Source organism: Triticum aestivum, chromosome 5A, assembly GCF_018294505.1.
Source record: "Triticum aestivum cultivar Chinese Spring chromosome 5A, IWGSC CS RefSeq v2.1, whole genome shotgun sequence".
Classification (NCBI taxonomy): Eukaryota; Viridiplantae; Streptophyta; class Magnoliopsida; order Poales; family Poaceae; genus Triticum; species Triticum aestivum.
Window position 1 is genome coordinate 322,419,295 of NC_057806.1, and position 23,803 is coordinate 322,443,097.

The following is a 23,803-nucleotide window of genomic DNA, read 5'->3' on the forward strand; positions in this document are numbered from 1 at the left end:
GTCCTCGTGTGCAAGGACAATGCATCACAAACTAACACTTCTCACACTCTTCCTCTAGTGTTGTCTTCCCTTTTGCAGGAATTTCAAGATGTTTTCCCCGATGAGCTACCTCCGGGTCTACCTCCTCTACGAGGCATTGAGGATCGAATCGACCTCATCCCCGGAGCACCTCTTCCGAACAAAGCACCATACCGTGTCAACCCCGAAGAAACCAAAGAAATTCAAAGGCAAGTAAAGCATCTCATAGACCATGGACATGTGTGTGAAAGTTTAAGTCCTTGTGCCATTCCGGTCATTCTTGTGCCAAAACGTGATGGTAGTTTTCGCATGTGCTCCGATTGTAGACCTATCAATGCTACCACCGTTCACTATAGGTATCCCATTCCACGCCTAGATGATATGCTTGATGAGCTTAGCGGTGCCACTATATTTTCCAAAATTGATCTTAAGAGTGGTTACTATCAAATCCGCATACAAGAGGGTGATGAATGGAAAACCGCCTTTAAAACCAAGTTTGGTTTGTATGAGTGGTTAGTCATGCTTATGGGTCTTTCGGAAGCACCTGGCACTTTTATGCGCATTATGCATCATGTCTTTCGCCCTTATATTGGTGAGTTTGTTGTGGTCTACTTTGATGACATTCTTGTGTTTAGCAAATCTATCAAAGAGCATGTCACCCATGTCCGCACCGTTTTGCAAACTCTTAGAAAAGAGCGCCTCTATGCTAATATGGAGAAATGCCTTTTTTGGTGTTGATAAGCTCGTTTTCTTGGGTTTTGTTGTTTCTTCTAAGGGTGTTCATGTAGATAAGTCCAAGATCAATGCTATTAAGTCTTGGCCGCAACCAACCAACTTGCATCAAGTGCGTAGTTTTCTTGGCCTTGCGGGTTTCTACCGTCGCTTGGTCAAGGATTTTAGCACCATTGCTTCGCCTTTGCATGCTTTGAGCAAGAAGAATGCGCCTTTTGTTTGGGGACCATCCCAAGATACCGCATTCAATGAGCTTAAGAATTTGCTTACTCATGCTCCTGTGCTTGCATTACCCAACTTCGACAAGCCTTTTGAAATTCATTGCAATGCTAGTGGTAATGGCATAGGAGGTGTGTTAACGCAAGAGAAGCACCCCATAGCTTACTTTAGTGAGAAACTTTCCGGAGCGCAACTCAAATACCCCATCTATGACAAAGAGCTATATGCTTTAGTCTGTGTTTTGCATGAATGGGAACATTACCTTCGTCCCCATGAGTTTATCATTCATACCGATCATGAGACTCTCAAGTATCTTAAGAGACAAACAAAGTTGAACAAGCGTCATGCTAAATGGAGTGAATTTATTGAGTCTTTTCCCTATGTCATCAAGTACATTAAGGGTAAAGAAAAGATCGTAGCAGATGCTCTTTCCCGCATATGCATGCTTGTCACGCAACTTGAGTTAGATGTCATTGGCTTCGAGCATATCAAAGAATTGTATGAGCATGATGCAACTTTTGCCACTCCTTATGCCAAGTGTTTGTCGCATACATCTTGGAAACGCTATTACATCAAAGACAGCTATCTTATGAGAGCTAACAAACTTTGCATCCCCGAGTTGTCTCTTCGTTTGTTGCTTTTGTAGGAATCGCATGGAGGAGGCTTAATGGGACACTTCGGACGCGACAAGACGTTCGCCACGCTCTCGAAGAGCTACTTTTGGCCAAAGATGTATCGGGACGTCAATCGTTTCACCAACCGGTGTTCTACATGTCGCAAAGCTAAGTCCAAAGCTCCATCTCATGGTCATGTCGTTACTAATTCCATACCAACCATGGGAAGACATTAGCATGGACTTTGTACTTGGTTTGCCTAGAACTCGAAATGGTAAAGATTCCATATTTGTTGTTGTGGACCGTTTCTCAAAAATGGCACATTTTATTCATTGCCACAAGATAGACGATGCTTCACATGTTGCTAATCTCTTTTGTAGGGAAATTTTGCGTCTCCATGGTGTGCCAAAAACCATCGTCTCGGACCGCGACGTCAAGTTCCTTAGCTACTTTTGGAAGACCCTATGCGCCAAGCTCGGAATCAAGCTACTCTTCTCCACGGCGTACCATCCTCAAACTGACGGCCAAACGGAAGTGACAAACCGCACACTCTCCGCTCTACTTCGAGTACTCATCAAGAAGAACATCAAGGAGTGGGAGGAGTGTCTACCCATCGCCGAGTTCGCCTACAACCGAGCAAGACACTCAACGACTGGCAAGTCCCCTTTCAAGGTCGTCTACAGATTCAACCCTTTGTCACCATTGGATATTCTACCTCTACCACTCCAAGAGCGAATCAATTTGGACGCAAGTGCAAGAGCGACCCATATCAAGAAGGTGCATGAAGATACAAGAAACACCATCGAGCGCCAAGTACAACGCCTTGCGACCAAGCTCAACGTCAACAAGCACCCTATGATATTCAACATTGGAGACCTTGTGTGGCTACACCTTCGCAAGGACCTCTTTCCCCAAGAACGCAAGTCCAAACTTTGACCATGCACGGATGGACCATTCAAGGTGCTTGCATGCTACAACAACAACGCCTACAAGATCGACATCCCTCGTGACAAGTACTCCGTGAACGGCTCTTCAACATCAAAGATCTCTCGCCCTACCATGGTGATGATGATTTCGATCCGAGGACGGATCTTCCCCAAGGGAGAGGATATGATGCGGAGCATCCCAAGATCATCCCCATGGACGCACCCACACCTCCAACGGCACCACTTGGACCAATGACACGAGCCCGAGCCAAAGCTATCGAAGATAAGGTGAACTCACTCCTCTCCGAACTTCCACTTTCTATGCATGAGACATGGCTACTACCTAAGTCCGAGATGTTGTGCATGATTAGGTACCAAGAGGGTCCTCCCGAAGATGCGCATGAAGACGGACAAGTCCCCAAGTCCACGGATGAGGAGAACCAATGGAAGGAGCCAAGAGCATCTCCCAGGCCCCGGACATCCGGCCAAGGTCCCGGACATCCGGTCCCTGGAGCGCCTTCCTCTACAGCTGCTCAACCACCAAGTGCCTACAGGCCCCGGACATCCGGCCCCGCAAGCCCGGACATCCGGCCCCGCAAGCCCGGACATCCGGCCCTTCCCGAGGTCCCGGACATCCGGCCTCCTGCCCGAAAATCCGGACACCCCCGCACCCGAGAGCAACATGGCCAGCTTCACCAGCCCGGACATCCCCCCCCCATAGCCCGGACATCCGCCCCCCCCCCCCACCCCCCCACAGCCCGGACATCCGGCCCTCCGTGAACGCCCGGACGTCCGGCCTCCCTATCTGCGCACAGTAAAGGGCCGAGGCCCGTGTACCCCTTCTACCCCCTAGACTATATATACTCCATCTCGTACAACTTTCTAGGGTTAGCAAATGTTTAGCTCATATTTGTGAGAGAGCTTTGCTCATCCACTTGGTTACCTTCTCCACGGAGATTCGAGCCTCCACCGGAGAAGATCCCCCAAGCGGATTCAAGACCCCTTTTAGGGAAGAACTCAAGACCTCCTCACGGAGAAGACCGTTACCATTGTATCGTCCCTAGTTGATCGTGTACCGTGTATCGTTCCATGTATCCGAGGATCTAGCGCATGTGTAACTTGTTCTTGTCGGTTTAGTGTTTCTCTTGTGTTTCCCCTTGTGTTTCCCTCGTTATCCCCTCGTGTTCTTCACGGGATCCGCTCCTTTCGTGAAAGATCGGCCGATTAGGGTTCCACCCTACATCAAAAAGTATTAGTTTGTCATAAGTGGAGTTTGGCAAGGAAGAAATATATGCAATATAAAACATCCAAGGAAGAAAAAGAAATGCAAAACTAAACGTCAAAGAAGAAGAAGAATGCAAAACATTAGTGAAAGTTTACGCCATGCATGAATGGAAACAAGGAAGAGAATAGGCAATATAAAACGTTCAAGAAAGAGGAAAAACATGTTAAAATATTAGTTTGTCATTAGTGAAATATTAGTTTCTCAGTAAAATATTTCCTCTCCTAGTTTGCACCATTCTCATTGGACTAGATGGTACCCAATGGTCCTCCCAAATATTGATTTTCTCCCCTGAGCCAACTCTCCAAATATGCCCCCTTCTGAATGTTTGAAGACCAGCAAAGATACTCTGCCAAGTGAAGGACAATCCTTTTTTTCCCGCATCTTACTTGTTCTCTTATCCCCCCTTCTTCTCGTGACTTGTTAAAATATTAGTTTGTCATTAGTGAAATATTAGTTTCTCAGTAAAATATTTCCTCTCCTAGTTTGCACCATTCTCATTGGACTAGATGGTACCCAATGGTCCTCCCAAATATTGATTTTCTCCCCTGAGCCAACTCTCCAAATAAGCCCCCTTCTGAATGTTTGAAGACCAGCAAAGATACTCTGCCAAGTGAAGGACAATCCTTTTTTCCCCGCATCTTACTTGTTCTCTTATCCCCCCTTCTTCTTGTGACTTGTTGACCATGAATAATTGCCCCCTTCTTGTTTTCTTATGCCATGTTCTCCTACACCACTGACATTTTTTTGAGATACCGGTTCTTTGGGGGCTCGCCACAAATAACTTCTGCCTATAAGTCTTTGTACTAGTGATGTATATAAAAATAATATTTGCAATATAAAAGGGAAAACATCTATATCTATATCTATACCAATATAAAAAGATCCAAATGGGCAGATCCAACTGATCTCAACCATCAAACTAAGTCAATCCAACGATCTACACTACTCCAATGGCGAGCGTTCAACATGTTTAACGTGTAATTAATGTCATACCAAATATTGCACTAATCACAGAATTATCATACAAATAATAGCATACCTAATATCCACGTGCAATTAATATATTGCCTAAATATCAACGAACGTGCGCGTTTACTAGTTAGTGAAAGTATACGCCATGCGTGAATGAAAACAAGGAAGAGAATATGCAATATAAAATGTTCAAGAAAGAGAAAAAACATGTAAAAAAATTAGTTTGTCATAAGTGGAGTTTGGCAAGGAAGAAATATATGGAATATAAGACATCCAAGGAAGGAAAAGAAATGGAAAACTAAACATCAAAGAAGAAAAATGCAAACCATTAGTGAAAGTATATGTCCATGCATGAATGGAAACAAGAGAATAGGCAATATAAAATGTTCAAGAAAGAGGAAAAAACATGTAAAAATATTAGTTTGTCATAAGTGGGGTTTGGCAAGGAAGAAATATATGCAATATAAAACATCGAAGTCGAAGGAAGGAAAAGAAATGCAAAACTAAACGTCAAAGAAGGAGAAAATGCAAAATATTATTTTGTCAGAAGTGGGGTTTGGCAAAGAAGAAATATATGCAATATAAAACATCGAAGTCGAAGGAAGGAAAAGAAATGCAAAACTAAACGTCAAAGAAGAAGAAAATGCAAAATATTATTTTGTCAGAAGTGGGGTTTGAACCCACAAATAACTTCTGCCTATAAGTCTTTGTACTAGTGATGTATATAAAAATAATATTTGCAATATAAAAGGGAAAACATCTATATCTATATCTATACCAATATAAAAAGATCCAAATGGGCAGATCCAACTGATCTCAACCATCAAACTAAGTCAATCCAACGATCTACACTACTCCAATGGCGAGCGTTCAACATGTTTAACGTGTAATTAATATCATACCAAATATTGCACTAATCACAGAATTATCATACAAATAATAGCATACCTAATATCCACGTGCAATTAATATATTGCCTAAATATCAACGAACGTGCGCATTTACTAGTTAGTGAAAGTATACGCCATGCGTGAATGAAAACAAGGAAGAGAATATGCAATATAAAATGTTCAAGAAAGAGAAAAAACATGTAAAAAAATCAGTTTGTCATAAGTGGAGTTTGGCAAGGAAGAAATATATGGAATATAAGACATCCAAGGAAGGAAAAGAAATGGAAAACTAAACATCAAAGAAGAAAAATGCAAACCATTAGTGAAAGTATATGTCCATGCATGAATGGAAACAAGAGAATAGGCAATATAAAATGTTCAAGAAAGAGGAAAAAACATGTAAAAATATTAGTTTGTCATAAGTGGGGTTTGGCAAGGAAGAAATATATGCAATATAAAACATCGAAGTCGAAGGAAGGAAAAGAAATGCAAAACTAAACGTCAAAGAAGGAGAAAATGCAAAATATTATTTTGTCAGAAGTGGGGTTTGGCAAAGAAGAAATATATGCAATATAAAACATCGAAGTCGAAGGAAGGAAAAGAAATGCAAAACTAAACGTCAAAGAAGAAGAAAATGCAAAATATTATTTTGTCAGAAGTGGGGTTTGAACCCACGCCCTCGTAAGAGGACCAGAACTTGAGTCTGGCGCCTTAGACCACTCGGCCATCCTGACTTGTTTGCCGTGGAAGCGTATAAATAATATATATACACTGAATCGCAGGATTTCAAAAATAACGCCTTCTTGAACGTACCATATTTGATACGACGAAATTTTGCACCATGTCCAAAGTGACAAGAATTGGTACTCTCATGCACAGCAATAACATACTGAGAAAGTGTTTACAGTCAACATCCAGCCGTTCCTCCCTGTCAGAAATCGACAGTAAACAACAAGCAACAGCTCAGAAACGATGAACAGACCATCATTTCATAGCTTCCTAAGAATCAGCGGCACGCCGCTCCCGGGCTCCACGGTCAGCCTGAACACGGGTCGATGATCGTAGCTCGGCGAGAGTGCAAACTCAAACCTGGACAGCAGCAGCGACAGCACGACCTTGACCTCAACCATGGCGAGGTTCTGGCCGGCACACGTCCGGGGACCCACGCCGAACGGCATGTACATGTGGTGGGGCTTGCAGGCGCGTGCTATGCCTCCGGCAAACCTTCCCGGATCAAACTTGTCGCAGTCGGCGCCCCATGCCGAAGGGTCCCGGTGAGCCAGCATGATCGAGACCCTGATGTTGGTGCCTTTCGGGATGTCGATGCCGCCGAGGTTCAGGTCCTTCAGAGCTTCCCGCGTGACAAAGGAGGCTGGCGGGTACAGGCGGAGGGTCTCCTGGATCACCATCGTTAGCTGTAATACCATTATGCTTGTATTAGCACTTTGCACAAGTCAGTCAAAAGGCAAGCAAAAATATGCATTCAAGTAGTTATCAGAGGTTTGTTTACTCAGCAATATGTATGTTCATTCAGACCAAACATGCTAGTATTTATCTTGTTAATAAAAAAAATCTCTCATTTACAAGAGCGAGGCTTGATCATACGTACCGTTTTCAACTTCCGTAGCTTGTCGAAGTCTAATGCTTCTCCATGACAAACGTCAAGGACTTCCACCCGAGCTCGGTCCTGCCATTCAGGGTGCGCTGCAAGAAGCATCAGGCACCACGCGGCAGTGCTCGAGGTTGTCTCATGTCCCGCGAAGTAGATGTTCTTGCAGTTGTCGACGATGAAATCCTCGGGTGTGCACGAAGAGAAGGAAGCGGCTTTAGAACCCTCAATGATGGAGTGCAGAAAAAACTTATTTGGTGTGGTTGCTGAATCATGCCCGTGCTTCTCGGCTATGTTCAAGATGAGGCTACGGATGCAACTCCCAAGGTTCCAAATCTCTCTGTTACTCTTTGTCGGTAAATATCTGTTTATTTCAAGCATATTATCACAAAAAAGTACTTCTCTATTAGATGACAACACATGAAAATCATGCTACTGCTTTTTTAAAAAGCAAAACATGTGTCAAATCATATTGGAGTAGTGGCTAGAAAACAACAGTCTGACGCTCAACTTCGACACACTACAGTTAGTATACCGTTACTAGTTCAAAATATCCATCATGTAGGTTTTCTATCTGTCTAACAAACACTGCCATCATAGTATGTGAAATAGCCTCTGGGGTTGATGTCAAATACATCATATATAAAGATAAAGATGATATGAATACATTGAACATACCTACTTCCAGGAACACCAATAAGCATACTTCGCTTCCCCATCAATTTCTGAAGTTGGCGAATTTTGTAAAATATCCCCTTGCCTTCGACAAAACTGCTTCCAAAAGAAGCTCTTGATATAACATCAGCTGAGAAGTTCCGCAAGAACTCATCAACTACAATCTCTGCCCTGCCTCCTTCAGACTCAACCTTTTCTTCCCATGAATTCAACATTGATAGTGCAGCATCCATCATCAAATTAACCATTCCCTGTGGATATTTCCACAATTAAGTTTAGTCTAATGGTGCATGTAGTAAGCATTTTTAAGCAAGCATCATTGTTGAACAACACCATGAAAAAACACTGTCTGAAGCATTTTTGCCTAAAAAAAGGCGTGTCTGAAGAAAAATACTCACGGTGAAGGCACAATTACCTTAACCTTGTCCATGAAGAATTCAGGTGCAATGACCTTTCGTTGGTGTACCCATAGGTCACCATTCGCCGTCAAAATTCCCATACCAAGAAGAGGTCCATGCTCTTTCTGCAAGTAGCTAGGCTTTCCAAGATCCAAAGACTTGCAACTGGCCAGCTCCTTCACCATGTCAGGATCTATGACATGTAGAGTTTGTATGCTTCCAGTAGCATACAAGTAGATGGAACCTGGCACAACATCAAATTTACGGCAACTTGCAAGGTTTAAATATGCAGCTCAGAGGCCATTTATCCATGTTATCGGGCCAAATCCCGCTGTATAATCAAAGATTTATAACAGTAAAATAATACACATGTCTACTTAAGCAGAACTTAAATACAAATATTCTTAAAAGCAAAGTTTATGTCAAGTTAATGGCTCAAAGTGAAGATTAGTCAACATATGGTGAGACACGCTATATAGTGCATCATCGAAACGACTACGAAATTTTAGGAGATATCAGGTCCTCGTCAAAGAACATAACTGGCTTTAGCATCTAGCACCATCTACTCATCTTGAAACTACAAAAGGCCTCAATTTTTTTGTGATTATAATTGTGCATTCCCCATGAACCCCCCACAGATTCTGCTGTGCAAGAAAAATATATATCTCTTTCTACATGAACACTTCTAATAACAAAAGTTACAAATATATTTATTAAACATCGAATAGACTAGAATTCAGCAACCAAACAAATTGAAGCTAAATTCCTTACTGAAACTATCTACAGGTTTGTCAACATACCATAAACTCTGGTCCAGTGGAGGAAGTAAGGGAACAGAGTGGCCACATAATTTGAGGAGAAGCGATCTGTAGACCCTGCTCCCACTTCTTGATCAGACATGGCAAGTTTCTGGATTCTCCTCATCTCCGGTATGTTTCCGAAGAGGAAAGAAGGCTTGGGACCCTTCACTCCTTGGCTTCTCAGCTTCTGCCTGAGCCTCTCCGGCCTTAGCCATAGGGTGGTGTACAGGTAGGAGAAGAGAAGAGTGGAGAGGAAGACCGGAGGTAGCACCAGTAGCCATTGCCGCGGTGAGAGGATCATCATCATGAGGGGGAGAGAGAGAGGATCATAGTATGTGAAGATACATATTTGCTGGGTGGTCCATGGTGCGCAGCTGGGAACAGGAAAAGTGCAAAACTACAAATTAGTCACTCACTCTGAAAGCAGCTGGCAGATAAGACAGTGCCAGTTTTCTAGAAGAAATAAATAAAGAATGCAAAACAAAGACCATAGTTATTTTGATTTGCCATACCCTGAGAGAGAAGCTTTGTCTGATTGCTATGACCAGAGCAGAGAGCACCCCCATCACAAAAACAATTTCGGTTCTAAATACAATACTCTTCGGCGGGTGAGGAGATGCGAAGCCCTGGTTGGTGGAACAATCTTAACACGCTCAACCTGCTTGCAAGGTCTCAGATAAATAGGTAATCATAGTACTAGGCTGCAAGAAGATGTAGACTGATACTTTCATGCACTGTATTTTATTATTGCAGGCGGCAGAGTATCAGTCCTGCACATGTTACCGTTCATACATGAGCATGATTATTAGTACTATATAAAACTAATCGACCATGATTACGCTAACAGCCAAATGATGAAAGGCTATGGCTAAGGAGCGCTGGCCCGAATTCAACAAAAAGAAAAAAAAGACTCGTGATTGAAACTGGAGATAGAGCAGATCAAAAAATTTAGATCCATTCCCCAAATCAAACAAGCAAGTATGTTTTTTAAGAGATTAACCTGTAGGACTAAGAAACAGGAACGATTCCGAAGGATTGAGGAAGGACGAGCGTGGTGCTTGACGTTGGTCCGCCGCCGCCGGCAAAAAGAGCGTTACTCTTTGCCGCAACCCGCGAATCTAGGCTCACTGGGAAAAGGAAGGAATATTCCGCAGCTAATCTAGGCTCACTGGGAGTAGATGAATTTGGACTGTTCGTGGTTTGAGAGAGAAGAACCCTAGCTAAATTCCTCTAATGCAAATAGGTTTCCCTTTCTTTACTTTTCTCATTCCAGCACCATGGCTTTAAGGGCCAGTTCAATTTGCAGTGGTAGACAGAACTCAGTGAAGTTTATAAAACAGTAGTAAGAGCAACTCCAACGGCGCCTTTGTTAGTTTTTTGTCCGTTTGGATCGGCCCAGCGGACACAAACGTCCGGCGTAATATGACCGTTAGGAGGCCGCGCTCCTGCGACTCCCCCGCTCCCAGCGGCGGGCCGCCGCCGCCGCCTCCTGCCGGCGTCCCAGCTTTGGCCAACCCTCCCCGGCGCCCCCTCCACCACCTTCCACCTCCCCCACCCTCCCTGCCCCTCAGCTACCCCTCGGCCCCCCTCAGGAGGCCAGCTCAACCCTTGGCGCCAAGATCCGGTGCCGCCGCTTCGTCGAGCCCCCTTCCGCCGCCGCGCGAGGCTCGTGCGCCGCCTCGCCTCCGAAGCTCCGTCGTCGGCTCTCTCATCCTGGACGTGCCGTCCGCGGAGGTCTGCGACCGCGTTAATGGCGCGCTGTCTGCCTGGAGGAGCGCGGGCTGTCCTCCATCTTCGTCCTTCTCGTCGGCTGCCCCGAAGGGAATCCTTCGTTCTGCTTCCTCTTCCAGGACGGCACGCCCGCGGGGCTCGGTGCGCTTCATCCTCCCAGCCCCCCATCTCCAAGGCGCTCAAGGCTCAACCTCCCCGCGCCGACAGGATCCCGCGGGCCCACCGTTTTCTCCTGGGGAATCGGAACCGGGCTGGACTCTGGTGCGTTCCCGTCGCGCGCGTCGTGAAGCCCGCTTCGAAACACGAAACGCCGCCTCTTCATTGCTGCGCCGCCGCTCCTCTTCCTCGCGCGGTCATCAAGGGGGAGGAGAACAGCCATCCTCCGTGCCTTCAAAAGGCAGACTCCGACTCTGCCACCGCTGCAAGTCCCCCAACCACCTCGTCGCCGTCTGCACGCGGGAACGCCACCCCAAGAGGCCTCCGCGCTCGTTTCTGCAAGCCTCCACCCCGAGCCCGACGCCTCTCAACCCTCCGGCCCCGCCGGCCGCCGTCTGCGCGGCTGCTGAGATGGACGGCGTTGGACTGGGCGACCCGTCGCTCCGCACAGAGGAAGATACGTGCTACATCGCCACCTCCTACGACCTCGACCGCGCTCGGCTGGACTGGGAAAGCTCGGCCATCGTGGCTTGGACGCTCTCTGCACCGTCGGGGGCCGACCGCTCCGACGTTGAAGACGTCTTCTGCAGGAAGTACCGTCTCCGTCCCTCGGAGTTGGTGGTGAGCTCCCACTTCCCCGAGCAGTACATCGTCAAATTTTCCTCCGCCGAGCTCCGCGACCGGGTGATGCGCACCGAAAGATGCTGCTTCAAGCTTGATGGGCTCGACGTCCACTTCCGGCCATGGCGTGCGGTCTCGCACGGCTACAACGCTGACCTCCACTACCGCGCCCATGTGTTGGTGGACGGCCTGCCGCCGTTCGCTTGGCGCCCGGAAATCGTGGACCAACTTGTGGGGCGGAACTGCGCGGTGCAACGGTTCGACGACGGCTTCACCACGATGGAGGTCACCTCATCGTTCGGTATGTGGGTCTGGACGCCGTCCCCGCGCCGCATCGCCAAGGCCATGTGGTGCACCTTCGTCAACAAAGCGCCTTGCGGCCTCTCTTCAAGGATTCGCATCGACGAGGACAGACCGGACCAGTGGAAGAGGGGCATGACCTTCCGGGTACTTCTCCACATCGACCGCATCGAGGATTTCAACGGCGCACCGGTGCTTGATGGTGACGCCCCTATCTCGGACTTCAGGCCGCGAGTGCACGCCCTCCCGCCTTGCCACCTGGGCACCATAGATGGCATGCCAGTGGATGCGGGCGCCGGCTCCGTCCTCCCGGCGGCGATCCCACCACTCGGTGACCTCCGCCCGCGCGACAAGGACGCCCGCGACCAGAAGGACCTGGGAAGGTTTCAAGCCAGGCGCGGCGACTCTCGACGCTCCCGCTCAAGACCTGCGCCTGAGGGGTCGCGCCGCTCCCGCTCTCGACCCGCGGACGGTACGGAGGCGCGCCGCTCCCGCTCTCGGCCTGCGGACGGTGTGGAGGCGCGCCGCTCCCGTTCGCGGGGCTACGTTGGCCATGACAACTCCAGACGCTCCCGTTCACGCAGCCGCGAGGAACGCCGCCGCAGCCGATCCCGCGCTGGACGACGCTGTGATGATCGCAGGCCAACCACACGCCATCCACATGACGATGATGGTGACGCTGACCGCCATTCTCCTCGCCACGCTCGGGATAGGTCGCGCGCAAGAGACTCCGGCCGGCGCGCACCCCTGGACAACCGTCGATGCAGCCATGGACACCATCGCTCCTCTCGCCACCACAACAGCGAGCGCGGGCACCGCAGCTACAACCAGAAGGACGCGACCCCGGCTGTAGCCACGCCCCCAGCCCTGGCTTCCGTCCTGGTGCAGCTCCAGCATTCAGTTTCTGCTGCTCCTGAGACCGCGCTGCATTCCGCCACCATGAAACCTCTACAGCCGATGACGCCTACCACTCCCTCCGCGGCGCCCACCGTCTTCGCGCCGGGACAGCTGCTGGCTGCACAGTGGGCTTTGGGAGCGTCCCCGAACTCGCCTATGCTGACCTCGCTCGGTCGCGCCTCGCCGCATCAGGAGCCGTGCCGGGACTGGTCCCTGGCCATCAAAGGCGTACCTGACGTCCTGAATTCGAAGCTCGCTTCGCTGCCACCCTCGGTTGAGGCTGCCCCACAGAGTACATGGGAAGATGAAGCCCCCGTGGAGGAGTGTCCCATGGCTGCACCCACTTGTCAAGCGTCGCCGCTCTCGCTTCTGCTCCAGCCCCACGTTCCGGAGGTTTGGGACGACGACATGGAGAAGGTAGCTTCCGATGCTCTGGGGCATGAGGTGGCGCTCCTGCCACTTCATATGCAAGAGCCAAACGGGCAGCTGGGCCAGGCGGTCGAGGCCCCATCCGACCCGACCTTGCTGGAGCTGGAGACGCCTTCCACGGAGCTCGAGTCTGCGCCGGCCGAAACGCCTTTTTTGAGCTCGGTGGAAGATCTCTTCGACAGGCCGCCTGTGCCGCTCCTCCCGCGGCCTGCTGCGATCACACCACGTCCTCGACCAGCTGTGGCTGTGCCCCCTTCTGAGGCACATCGCAGCGAGCGCCTTCGTGCTAAGCCGGTGATGCACGCTATGGATAAGGCGATACAAGTGCTCCTCAACAAAATGGGCTGTGATGCCGAAGGTTTGCCTCTGATTCAAGCTAGGGAGAAGTACATCAGCAAGTTCAAGACTCAGCTGCCAGACAAGACCATTGAAGGTCTAGCTATGCTTTTTAAGCTGAACGTTCGTAGCATCATGGATGCGGATAATGCGCTGATCGCCATGGGCGGTGCGGGTGGAGCTGATTCTAGCCTTCAGAAAGACTTTGCTTAGATGGAGACCAGGTTATGGTTTCGTGGTTCGATGGCCCCTAGTTTTGGCATGTTTGTCTCAGTCTTGATGTTATGCAATAGCTTTGGGGGCGGGCATGTCACCCCCGTTTTCATCTACTATCTGGCTTTCTTTTCTGAGCTGCTAAGATGATCGGTCCCAACCTCAACGTGGCTGACTGGAACGTTCGAGGCCTGAACGACCAAGCTCGCAAAGACACGGTCCACGCCTTTCTGTCAGACACTCCCTGCCATATCGCGTGTCTTCAAGAGACCAAACTTGATTTCATAGATCAGCAAACTGCGGCCTACATTGGTGGTTTTAAGCTCAGATCTTTCGCTCACAAGCCAGCTGTTGGCACACGAGGTGGTATTCTTCTTCTCTGGAATGAAGATCAAGTCTCTGTTACAAACGTTCACATTGGCAGCTTTTTGATCTCCGCCCAGATCACCATCCGTGAGTGCAGCACCTCTTTTCTCCTCACCACAGTATATGGCCCTAGCGTTGACACAGATAAAGGAGCTTTTCTTGCCGAAATCATCGCCACTGCTCCCAACAACGATCAGAAATGGCTCATCCTTGGTGACTTTAACCTCATCCTTCAAGCGGAAGACAAGAACAATGATAAGCTGAATCTTCGTCTCATGGGCCAGTTCAGGCGTGCTCTGAATACTTGCCATCTCAAGGAGATAAAACTACAGAACAGGAAGTTCACCTGGAGCAATGAAAGGGAGAACCCCACTCTCGAGAGGCTGGACCGCGCTTTTTGCAACCCGAGCTGGGATTTGACTTTCGAAAGTCATGTCTTGCACGCTCTTTCGTCATCCTTGTCGGACCACTGCCCCCTCCTCCTTTCCAACCAGAGTGGGCCCCGTAAACCTGCGACTTTCCGCTTTGAAACCTTCTGGACTAAAATGCCGGGTTTCCAAGAGACGGTTCTACAGGCATGGTCAGCGCCCTCTTCTCACACTCAGCCGGTGCACGTAATCAACCACAAGCTCAAGACCACCGCGCTCAGCTTGCGATCCTGGAGCAGGGGTCTCTTCTCTAACTGCAAGCTTCAGCTCTCCATGGCTCTGGAGGTCATTCTCCAGTTAGATGTCGCCCAGGATTCTCGCCCCCTGTCCACGGAAGAGAGGGCCCTCCGTGCTGGCCTTAAAAGACGGATTCTAGGGTTGGCGGCCTTGGAACGCTCTAGAAAACGTCAGGCCTCCAGAATCAACTATCTTCGCGATGGAGACGCCAACACAAAGTTCTTTCATCTGCGGATTAACTCGAGGAAACGCAAGAACCATATCCAAAGGCTCAAACATAATGATGGTTGGCTGGCAACACATGAAGATAAGGAGAACGTCATTCTCGAACACTTCTCCAAGACCTTGGGTCGCCCTCCCCTCCGGCAGTTAGACTTCAATTGGATGGTCGTTGATCCTAGCACCCATGCTTTGGAAGATCTCGACCTCCCCTTCTCTGAGTTGGAAATTAAGGAGGCGATCGATGATATGCCTTCAGAAAAGGCCCCCGGCCCCGATGGATTTTCCATTGCTTTCTTTCAATCATGCTGGGATATTGTCAAAGATGATCTCATGAGGGCCATCACTTCTTTCTCCGAGCAGTCAGCTTCTAATTTCGCCATCCTCAACACAGCTAACATCGTCCTCATTCCAAAGAAGGACGGTGCGGAAGCCATCACGGATTTCAGGCCAATAAGCCTCATCCACGTGGTACCGAAGATTATCGCTAAAGCTATGGCTCGCCGGCTCGGTCCGAAGATGGATGCTATTGTTTCTCGCTGCCAAAGTGCCTTCATCAAAACAAGAACCATACATGACAACTTCATGTATGTCAGAAACACCGCTCGCAGTCTCCATCGCAGCAAAACTCCGGCTCTCCTCATAAAGCTGGACATTGCCAAAGCTTTCGACACAGTTCGCTGGGACTATCTACTCGACCTTCTGCGCCGTCTCGGCTTTCCTCCTAGATGGCGTGCTCTGCTATCCAGCCTCTTCTCCTCGGCCATGTCTAGAGTAATCCTTAACGGTATCCCCGGTAAGGACTTTGCTCACGGCCAAGGACTTCGCCAAGGAGACCCGCTATCCCCCCTACTTTTCGATATCGCCATCGACCCGCTGCAACAAATTCTGGATAAAGCAACTGCGTCTGGTTTGATGAGCGAAAGTCCTGGAGGTTCACAACATCCTCGGATCTCTCTTTACGCTGATGATGCTGCCATCTTCATTGCCCCTTCGGTGCAGGATATATCCTGCCTGGCAAATATTCTTCAAGGCTTCGGGGAGGTTACGGGCATGGTGACCAATGTGGCTAAGAGCTCTATTGCCCCAATTCGCTGCTCCGATGTTGACCTCACCGCAGTTCTGGCAAACTTCTCGGCGGCTATCACCCAGTTCCCTCTCAAGTATTTGGGGTTGCCCTTGTCGCTTGGTAGACTCAGAAGGACCGACCTTCAGCCATACATTGATAAAGCTGCGTCAAGGTTGAACCCTCTGAAAGGAAGATTCCTAAATCGGGCGGGGTGCTGCACTTATGTGAAATCTGTCCTTTCTTCCATGCCGATCTTCCTCCTGACCGCTATCAAAGTGGATAAAGGCTTCCTAAGGGCTATGGCCAAGATCTGTCGCGGTATGCTATGGGACTGCAAGGAATCTGTCAGCGGTGGGAAATGCAAGGTCAACTGGCAGAAGGTCTGCCGCCCTAAGGAGCTTGGTGGATTGGGGATCCTAGATTTGGAAAGGTTCTCCCGCGCCCTTAGACTTCGCTGGCTTTGGGACGAATGGAAGGCTCCTGAAAAACCTTGGGTAGGTTTTGAAACTCCTAACGATGCCTCAGATAGACAGCTCTTCAACGCCGCGACTCGTGTTACTATCGGGGATGGCAAGAAGGCCTCCTTTTGGTCTTCCTCATGGCTTGACGGCAAGCCACCGAAAGATATGGCACCTCTGATCTTCAAAGCTTCGAGGAGGAAAAACCGAACGGTCCATGATGCCCTTACTGACCATACCTGGGTAGCGGATATTGCGGTGGAGGCCTTCACGGCAGAGCACATTGGCCAGTTCGTCCAGCTATGGGATCTCATCTCAGATATCCAGCTCTCCCCAGATATAGAAGATTCCATCATCTGGACCCTCTCCCCAAATGGATGCTACTCTGCGAGCTCCGCCTATAAGGCGCAGTTCATGACCGCGCTGCCTTGCTCCTTCGGCTCGATTGTCTGGAAAACGTGGGCGCCTCCCAAATGCCGCTTCTTCGCTTGGCTCGCCGTCCAAAATCGCCTCTGGACCGCGGATCGCCTGGCCAAACGTGGATGGCCACACCAGCCCTCCTGCCAGCTATGCCGGTGCTCCCCTGAGACGGCGAGACACATGCTCTTTGAATGCCGTTACTCCAAGAGGATCTGGTCCGCGGCGGCATCCTGGCTCTCCTGCCCGGAATTACTGCTTAGCATGGGCTCTGGTCGCCCCAAGGTGGTGGACTACTGGCAGGCCTTAGCTAGGTCGCCCTCTTCCTCTCCCAAAGGTCTAAAAACGGCTATCATGCTCATCACCTGGGAAATCTGGAAGGAAAGAAATGAGAGAGTCTTCAACAAGAAATCCTCTCTGCCGGTGGTGGTCATGCACAAGATAAGAGAGGTAGCAAAAGATTGGATTCTAGCGGGAGCAAAAAACCTGGCGGATCTTGTGGGCTGATCTGTTTGTTGTTTTTGTTTTTTCCTTTTCCTTTGGGATGGCCTAAGCCATTCCCACCTTGCTGTTGTTCTTGCTCCTTCTTTATCAATATAAGGCAAAGCTTTTGCCTCGTTTCAAAAAAAACAAACGTCCGGCGTTGTATTTGGATCGACGCGAGCGCCCAACACTGACCCAACCCATTTTGTCGGCGTGTCAAAAAAAAGTCTTGTAAGCATTTTAAAAATGGGTTTGTCTAGGGCACATCTAGATGTGCCCTAATTATTGCACATCTAAATGGCTCAATCAAACTAGGAGGGAAAGGGAAAAGAAAAAAGAGGAAAGAAAATGTTTGCACAGATCTTCATGTAAAATCAAGGACATGGGACTTACATGTGCAATACTTAGGACACATCTAGATGTGCTTTAGCAAAACTGTTTAAAAATAAATATATGCATTTAATTAAACATAAGAGCATCTCCAATAGCATGTGTATATTTGGATGTCTATATATTTATATAGACAATGGTCTAAAAAGATTCTTTCATATACACGTCCAGTTTTACATCAGAATGTCTATATACAGGGACCATGACAGGTGGGCCGTCGCTGGGGAGAGGAAGAAATCATAACTGCAGCTGATTTTAGACAACGCCTTCACATTGTCCAGGCGTGGACATTGTCGAGGTCGATATAGAGGATGTGTATATTTGGACGACCATATAGACAAGCTGTTGGACGCCTGTTTTTGGGTCACGTCGTGGAAAACGAGTATAGACATCCATATAGACAAGCTATTGGAGATGCTCTAAAAGCCGGCCACAAAGGCCCGCGAAAGTCCATATTACATTAATTAACATAAAAAGACTAAAAACTAGGCGTCCTCGCGGCGGCGTCTGCGTCGGGGCCGGTGAGGTTGATTAGCGTCGGCGCAGGGCCGGCCCAGGGGAACGTCGTGTTCCAGAGGGCGGCGATGTCGGGCTGTGCCGCCGCTGCCTGGGCCTGGCGCGCCTCATCTTCGGCCTCACGCTCGAGCATCTGCAGGCGTTCGCCCTCCCGGCGCTCCTCAGCCAGCCGAACGCGGCGCCAGTGGTCGAGGTAGGTCGCCTCCTGCTTCTTCGTCGTCCCGAGCCAGATCGGCGGAGCGCTGACCCACTCGCGCACTACTTCGGTCCAGGAGTAGCGCTCGAGGTAGGCCGGCTCCTCCGGCTCGGCTTTGGGCGGGGACGGCAGGGTCGCCGGCGGCACGACGCAGTCGCCCGACGCGGAGAGGGCCATGGCCTCCGCCATGGCAGCCTGGAAAGCCGCCTCCCTCTACCGCTCCTCCTCCTCCTCTCCTTAATGGTCGTCTGGTAGGCGGCCTCGGCCTCCTGGTCCTCGTCGAAGATAACGAGCGCGGGCGGTGGCAGGCTGCGGTCGACGCCGCAAACACTGCGTCGCCTCGCCTCCTTGTGCTCGACGGCGAACCATCGAGCCCAATTGGGTGAGTCGACGGCGTAGTGCGGTTCGGCGCGCTGCTCCGGCGCCAGCAACGCCCGTCGGCGCAGCACCTCCTCCACATGGGCCCTCGCCGTCCGCGGCGCCGCCGACACAGGGATCCTCTCCGGATCCAAATGCCAGTCATGTGGCAGCGTCACATCGGGGTACGGCAGAGGCACGCGGTGGTGTCAGTGCCACTCGACCTGGTGCAACGGCACATTGATGCGCCGCCTCTGCCGGGGAGCGCGCGGCGGTGCGGGGAGGGCGGGGAGGGAGGGGGAATGGCAGGCGGGGGCCTTGCCCTTGCGGCTGCTGTCGATGCCGGAGAAGAAGCCCATGCTGGCGGTGGCTAGGGTTGTCGCCGGCGTGGGGGCAGGGGTGGCCAGATGGGGACGGGGGCGAGTGGCAGTGGATGAGGACGGCCCCGCCGCACGTCCGACTTAAAAAAGGACGACTGTCGTAGCTGGCGCGTGGGCCCAAGGTGGGCGGTCGTCATAAATTATGTTAACCGTGGTGGTTGGACGGCCGCCAGGTGGGGACGCGGCGGACGGCGAGGAGACGCGCGGCGCGTCCGCGCCAACGCATTGCAGGCGCAATTTTGGGCCGAAAATGGGTCGGCGCGAACGCCGGACGGACACGATTTAAGTTTGGGTCAGCATGTTAGGCCGCCGCTTTTGTCCACGCCGATCCGAACAGATGCGGGCGGACGTAATGGGTCACCCCATTGAAATTGCTCTAACTGAGAAGTAAAAAGACAACAACTAGCTTTAATCCTAGCCATCCGTGCATAGTTTAAAAAACCGGACCGAATCAAAAAAACCGAAACCGGCGACCTCAGTTGGTTTTTTAAGCTAATAAGACGGCTATGCAATCAGATGAAGAAAACAGGTTGAACCAGCCGGTTTTTTGGAAACCGATGAAAAAACTGGGTCATTGAACCGGATAAAACCAAGATTTTTTTTATAGAAATTGGGAGAAGTGGAATTCGACCCCAGGATGTTTCAGCAGTACGCGAGGCCTGCCCAAGGCCCAATAACCAACTCGGTTGTGCTACTTTATGGTCCACTATATATAAATAATTTTATTTGACCATTTGTTCACACTATATTAACACATATATTACTCAACATATATTATTTTATTGCTTAAAAACCGACAATCAAATCGATAAACCGGCGGTCCGACCGATAAAAACCTAAACCGACAACCTTTTCGGTTCAGTTTTTTAAACTATGCATCCATAGCGTTCGTCTTCAGTGGATCTTGTCCCCCTGTTATCTGAAGAGATGTCGATGACACCAGACAGTGTTTGGTTCAGTAGCATTCAGTCACGCCAACTCCAACTCACCAAAGCATACAAACATGGATTTGGTTCGTTTCTTTATCCGTTTGGATCGGTCAGGTAAACATTGAACGTCGACACCTGTTTTTAGCTGTGGTACGTAGGTGCGCCCCGCATTTCAGACTTGGGTGTTAAAAAATCCAAAAAACATAAAAAATAGTATAAACTTAATATCTAAACCGTCAAGGAAAGTCCACTTACAATTTAAACTTAAACACATGGAAAAAAACTTTGAAAAAAAAAGCAGACCCATAGCCTTAGAAATTGTCGTTGTCGTCCTCATTGGTCAGATCTACGAACGTCGGCACCTCCATCCATGAGAAGGCCTGCTAGTAGACTGTCAGCGCCGCCGTCTATCGCTCGGCTTCTAGGACATGCTGCTCTGCCTACTCGTCGGCCGTGCCCAGCCAAACGGGTGTGCACAACACGTAGACTAGCACAATGCTTGTCCACGACCAACACTGCACGCTATCCAAGACTTGTATCATTTGATGATGCCATGTGAATAGCTAGAAATATGTGAAGTGTATGACTAAGCCAATAACAAAAGTTTCTGAAGGAGACTAGAGCACGTTACCATGAGACAAAAGATTCTCTTTCTAAAGAGATTTGATTCGGAACTCTTATATGTCCAAGATCAACATGGAACTTCTTTCATAGGTTTTTCCTTACTTTATCTGTGTCAACAAACAATTCAAAATATCTAGGATTTTTTTGGAAAGTTTCGGGAAAAAAATTGAAATGGAATACTATAGAATAAAGCTAAAAACAATAAGTCGTATATAGAAGAGCCGAGATTTCAAATGAAGAAATGGAAACTCGCGCCAGATGCTGGTGGCGGTGGGGGCATGTTGGCCTTCACGGCGGCCGTCGAATCTGCCAGTGCATGCGCAAGTCCTGGCCACCTGAAGATCCAACTCCTCGTAGTCCCACCTGTTGGCCTCTTCGAGCGCCACGAGATAGACCTCCTCCTCCCGGTCTTCCTCCTTCACCACCACCAGCGGTGGAGCGCGTGCAACCGTCACACCCAAGCTCTGTTGGCGGCGGGCGGCGGGCTCAGTGGCAAACCAAGCGTCCTAGTTGGCCAAGTCCACTGTGTAGTCTGGGTGGCGGCGGAGCTTGGGCAAGAGACCGATTGCGACACCGCCGACACTAGCACATGTCGCGGTTGAGGTGCCAACCGTGTGGCAGATTTACGTCCAACCACGATGCCGAGATGTGATGCTGCCAAAAATATCTGAATTGGTGGACAGGGAGGTAGAGCCGCTGGCATGCCAGCCGCGGCGCAATGGTGAAGTTAGCCGTCCGGCGCCCAGACGACGAGCTAGCCTCGTGGTTGTGCTTTGCCGCAGAGCTTGCTGAACCCCCATGGCGACAGCTAGGACTGGTTTCTCGGGAGGATGGGCGAAAAGAGAAGACGGAGACTAGGGAGAAGAAGTGGATTGGACTGGCCGCCCCCCTACATCGGCATTAAAAAGGACGGGTGTGGACTATATTGTCTGGCTGATGTGCAGGCCAGCCGCACGCGTGCTATTTAATAGGACGATGGGCAGTAGTTGGACTGCCCACACATGGACCCGAGGCGCACCGAGCTAATGAGCGGTGCCTCCGTCTCGTGTTTATGGACGCAAATCGAACCCAAATTTAAGGCAAAAATGTACCTGAACAAACACACATACTATTTGCGGTTTGGTGGGTGTGATTGGCCCATGGACCCAAACGAACACAAGCGGACCAAATGGATTGGCTCAGGGCCCTAAGAGCAACTCCAACGGGCCGATTCAAACGGACGGTGATTTTGTCCGCTTTTGTCCGTCTGGTTTGGCCGCCCGCCTGGCGTCCGCCCTGTTTTAGATATGGGTCGACAGCACGCCCAACGCGCCGACCCATATGTGCCAGCGTGGCCGATTGGCCACCCTATTTCAACAAATAGCTCATTTTTGCATTGATTTTGCATTTAAACATATAGTCAAATAACATAGTTTGAACCGAATAAAATAGCATAGTTTTACAAGCCGAATAAAAATAAAAACGTCTCCCATAATTTTGCAAGCCGAATAAAGAAGATACATCTATTGGTTGCCAACATGAGCCCACATATACTCAACCAAATCATTTTGCAGTTGCACGCGAGTTTTCCAATCACACATGTCATGATGAAATTGGATGAACTGTTCAAACGTTGCCGCTCCTCCATGCTCAGACACAACATTCTCACCCTAAAACTGAAACCCTTGATCGTACAGACGTTCCGGACGCTCATCTTCTACGATCATATTGTGCATGATCACACAAGCAGTCATCACCTCCCACAGTTTCTACGTGCTTCAAGTATTAGCAGGATACCGAACGATGCCCCATCGAGATTGCAAAACACCAAAGACACGCTCGACATCCTTCCTAGCACTCTCTTGCTCTTGGGAAAATCTTTTCCTTTTCCCTCCGACAGGGTTGGGAATTGTCTTGACAATAGCGGTCCACTGACGATAGGTACCGTCACCCAAGTAGTATCCTTTGTCGTAGTTGTGGCCGTTGATAGTAAAGTTTATCGGTGGGCTGTTGCCTTCGGCAAGCCTAGCAAACACCGGCGAGCGCTGAAGCACGTTGATATCATTGTGTGATCCGGCCATGCCAAAGAAAGAGTGACAGATCCAGAGATCTTGAGACGCCACGGCCTTTAGTATGATAGTACAAGCCCTGACATGGCCCTTATACTGCCCTTGCCAAGCAGAAGGGCAATTCTTCCACTCCCAGTGCATATAGTCTATGTTGCCAAGCATCCCTGGGAAGCCCCTGCTAGCATTCATCACCAATAAATGGGTTGTATCTTCAGGAGTTGGCTCTCTCAAGTACTCAGGGCCAAACACAGCAATAACAGCCTTGCAGAACTTATACAGAGACTCTAGGCATGTAGACTCACTCATACGGACGTACTCGTCAATGAGATCACCGGGCACTTCGTATGCAGGCATTCGGATGGCGGCAGTGCATTTTTGATAAGAGGAGAAACCAATCTTGCCAAAGGCATCCTCTTTGCACTCGAAATAGTCATCGTAGCCGACCACCCCCTCTCTAATACGGTTGAAAAGATGCCTATTCATACGGAAACGACGGTAGAATTTTTGATGTTTGAACAACAGATTTGTTGTATCAAAGTAGTCTTTCTAAAGAAGGAAATGTCCGCTCTCTTGGTTGCGATTCAACGCCGGAAGATGGCCCGGAATGGAGCCATGAAACAACGGCCGCTGGCTGTTGAGGTGGTGATGGACCAACACGGCATCCAATATCTCCTCCTGGTCACCGAACGACGAATCGTCGGAGTCGCAAAGGAAATTGTGAAAAAAGAACTTGTCGGCGGAATCCATTTTGTACCTTGTCAAACTGTCGAACAGTTTGCGGGCGTCGATGAAGGAGACGGACGACGAAGGGAGTCGCGGCGCGCATGGACCAGCTAGCTGCCCTGCCGGCGTCCGACGAACGGGC

General features: G+C 49.6%; 1 protein-coding gene and 1 non-coding gene across 3 annotated transcripts; both read right to left on the reverse strand.

Moving 5' to 3' along the window:
- Positions 1-6,306: 6,306 nt before the first annotated feature.
- On the reverse strand, positions 6,307-6,390 carry TRNAL-CAA (transfer RNA leucine (anticodon CAA)). Its single transcript has one exon. It is a non-coding gene; the product is annotated as a tRNA-Leu (tRNA).
- A 117-nt stretch (positions 6,391-6,507) lies between these two features.
- LOC123103150 (cytochrome P450 714C2) lies at positions 6,508-10,432 on the reverse strand. 2 transcript variants are annotated; one of them, XM_044524644.1, is made up of 7 exons: positions 10,139-10,432; positions 9,651-9,796; positions 9,139-9,512; positions 8,356-8,582; positions 7,944-8,191; positions 7,266-7,629; positions 6,508-7,071 (listed from the first exon to the last, which is right to left on the reverse strand). In XM_044524644.1, the coding sequence occupies exons 3-7, from the start codon at positions 9,443-9,445 to the stop codon at positions 6,646-6,648; spliced, it is 1,572 nt and encodes a 523-aa protein (XP_044380579.1). In that variant the 5' UTR covers positions 9,446-9,512; positions 9,651-9,796; positions 10,139-10,432; the 3' UTR covers positions 6,508-6,645. The 2 variants fall into 2 exon arrangements, with proteins under 2 accessions (XP_044380579.1, XP_044380580.1); XM_044524645.1 differs by lacking the exon at positions 10,139-10,432 and having other exon boundaries at positions 9,651-9,808.
- Between the last annotated feature and the right edge of the window lie 13,371 nt (positions 10,433-23,803).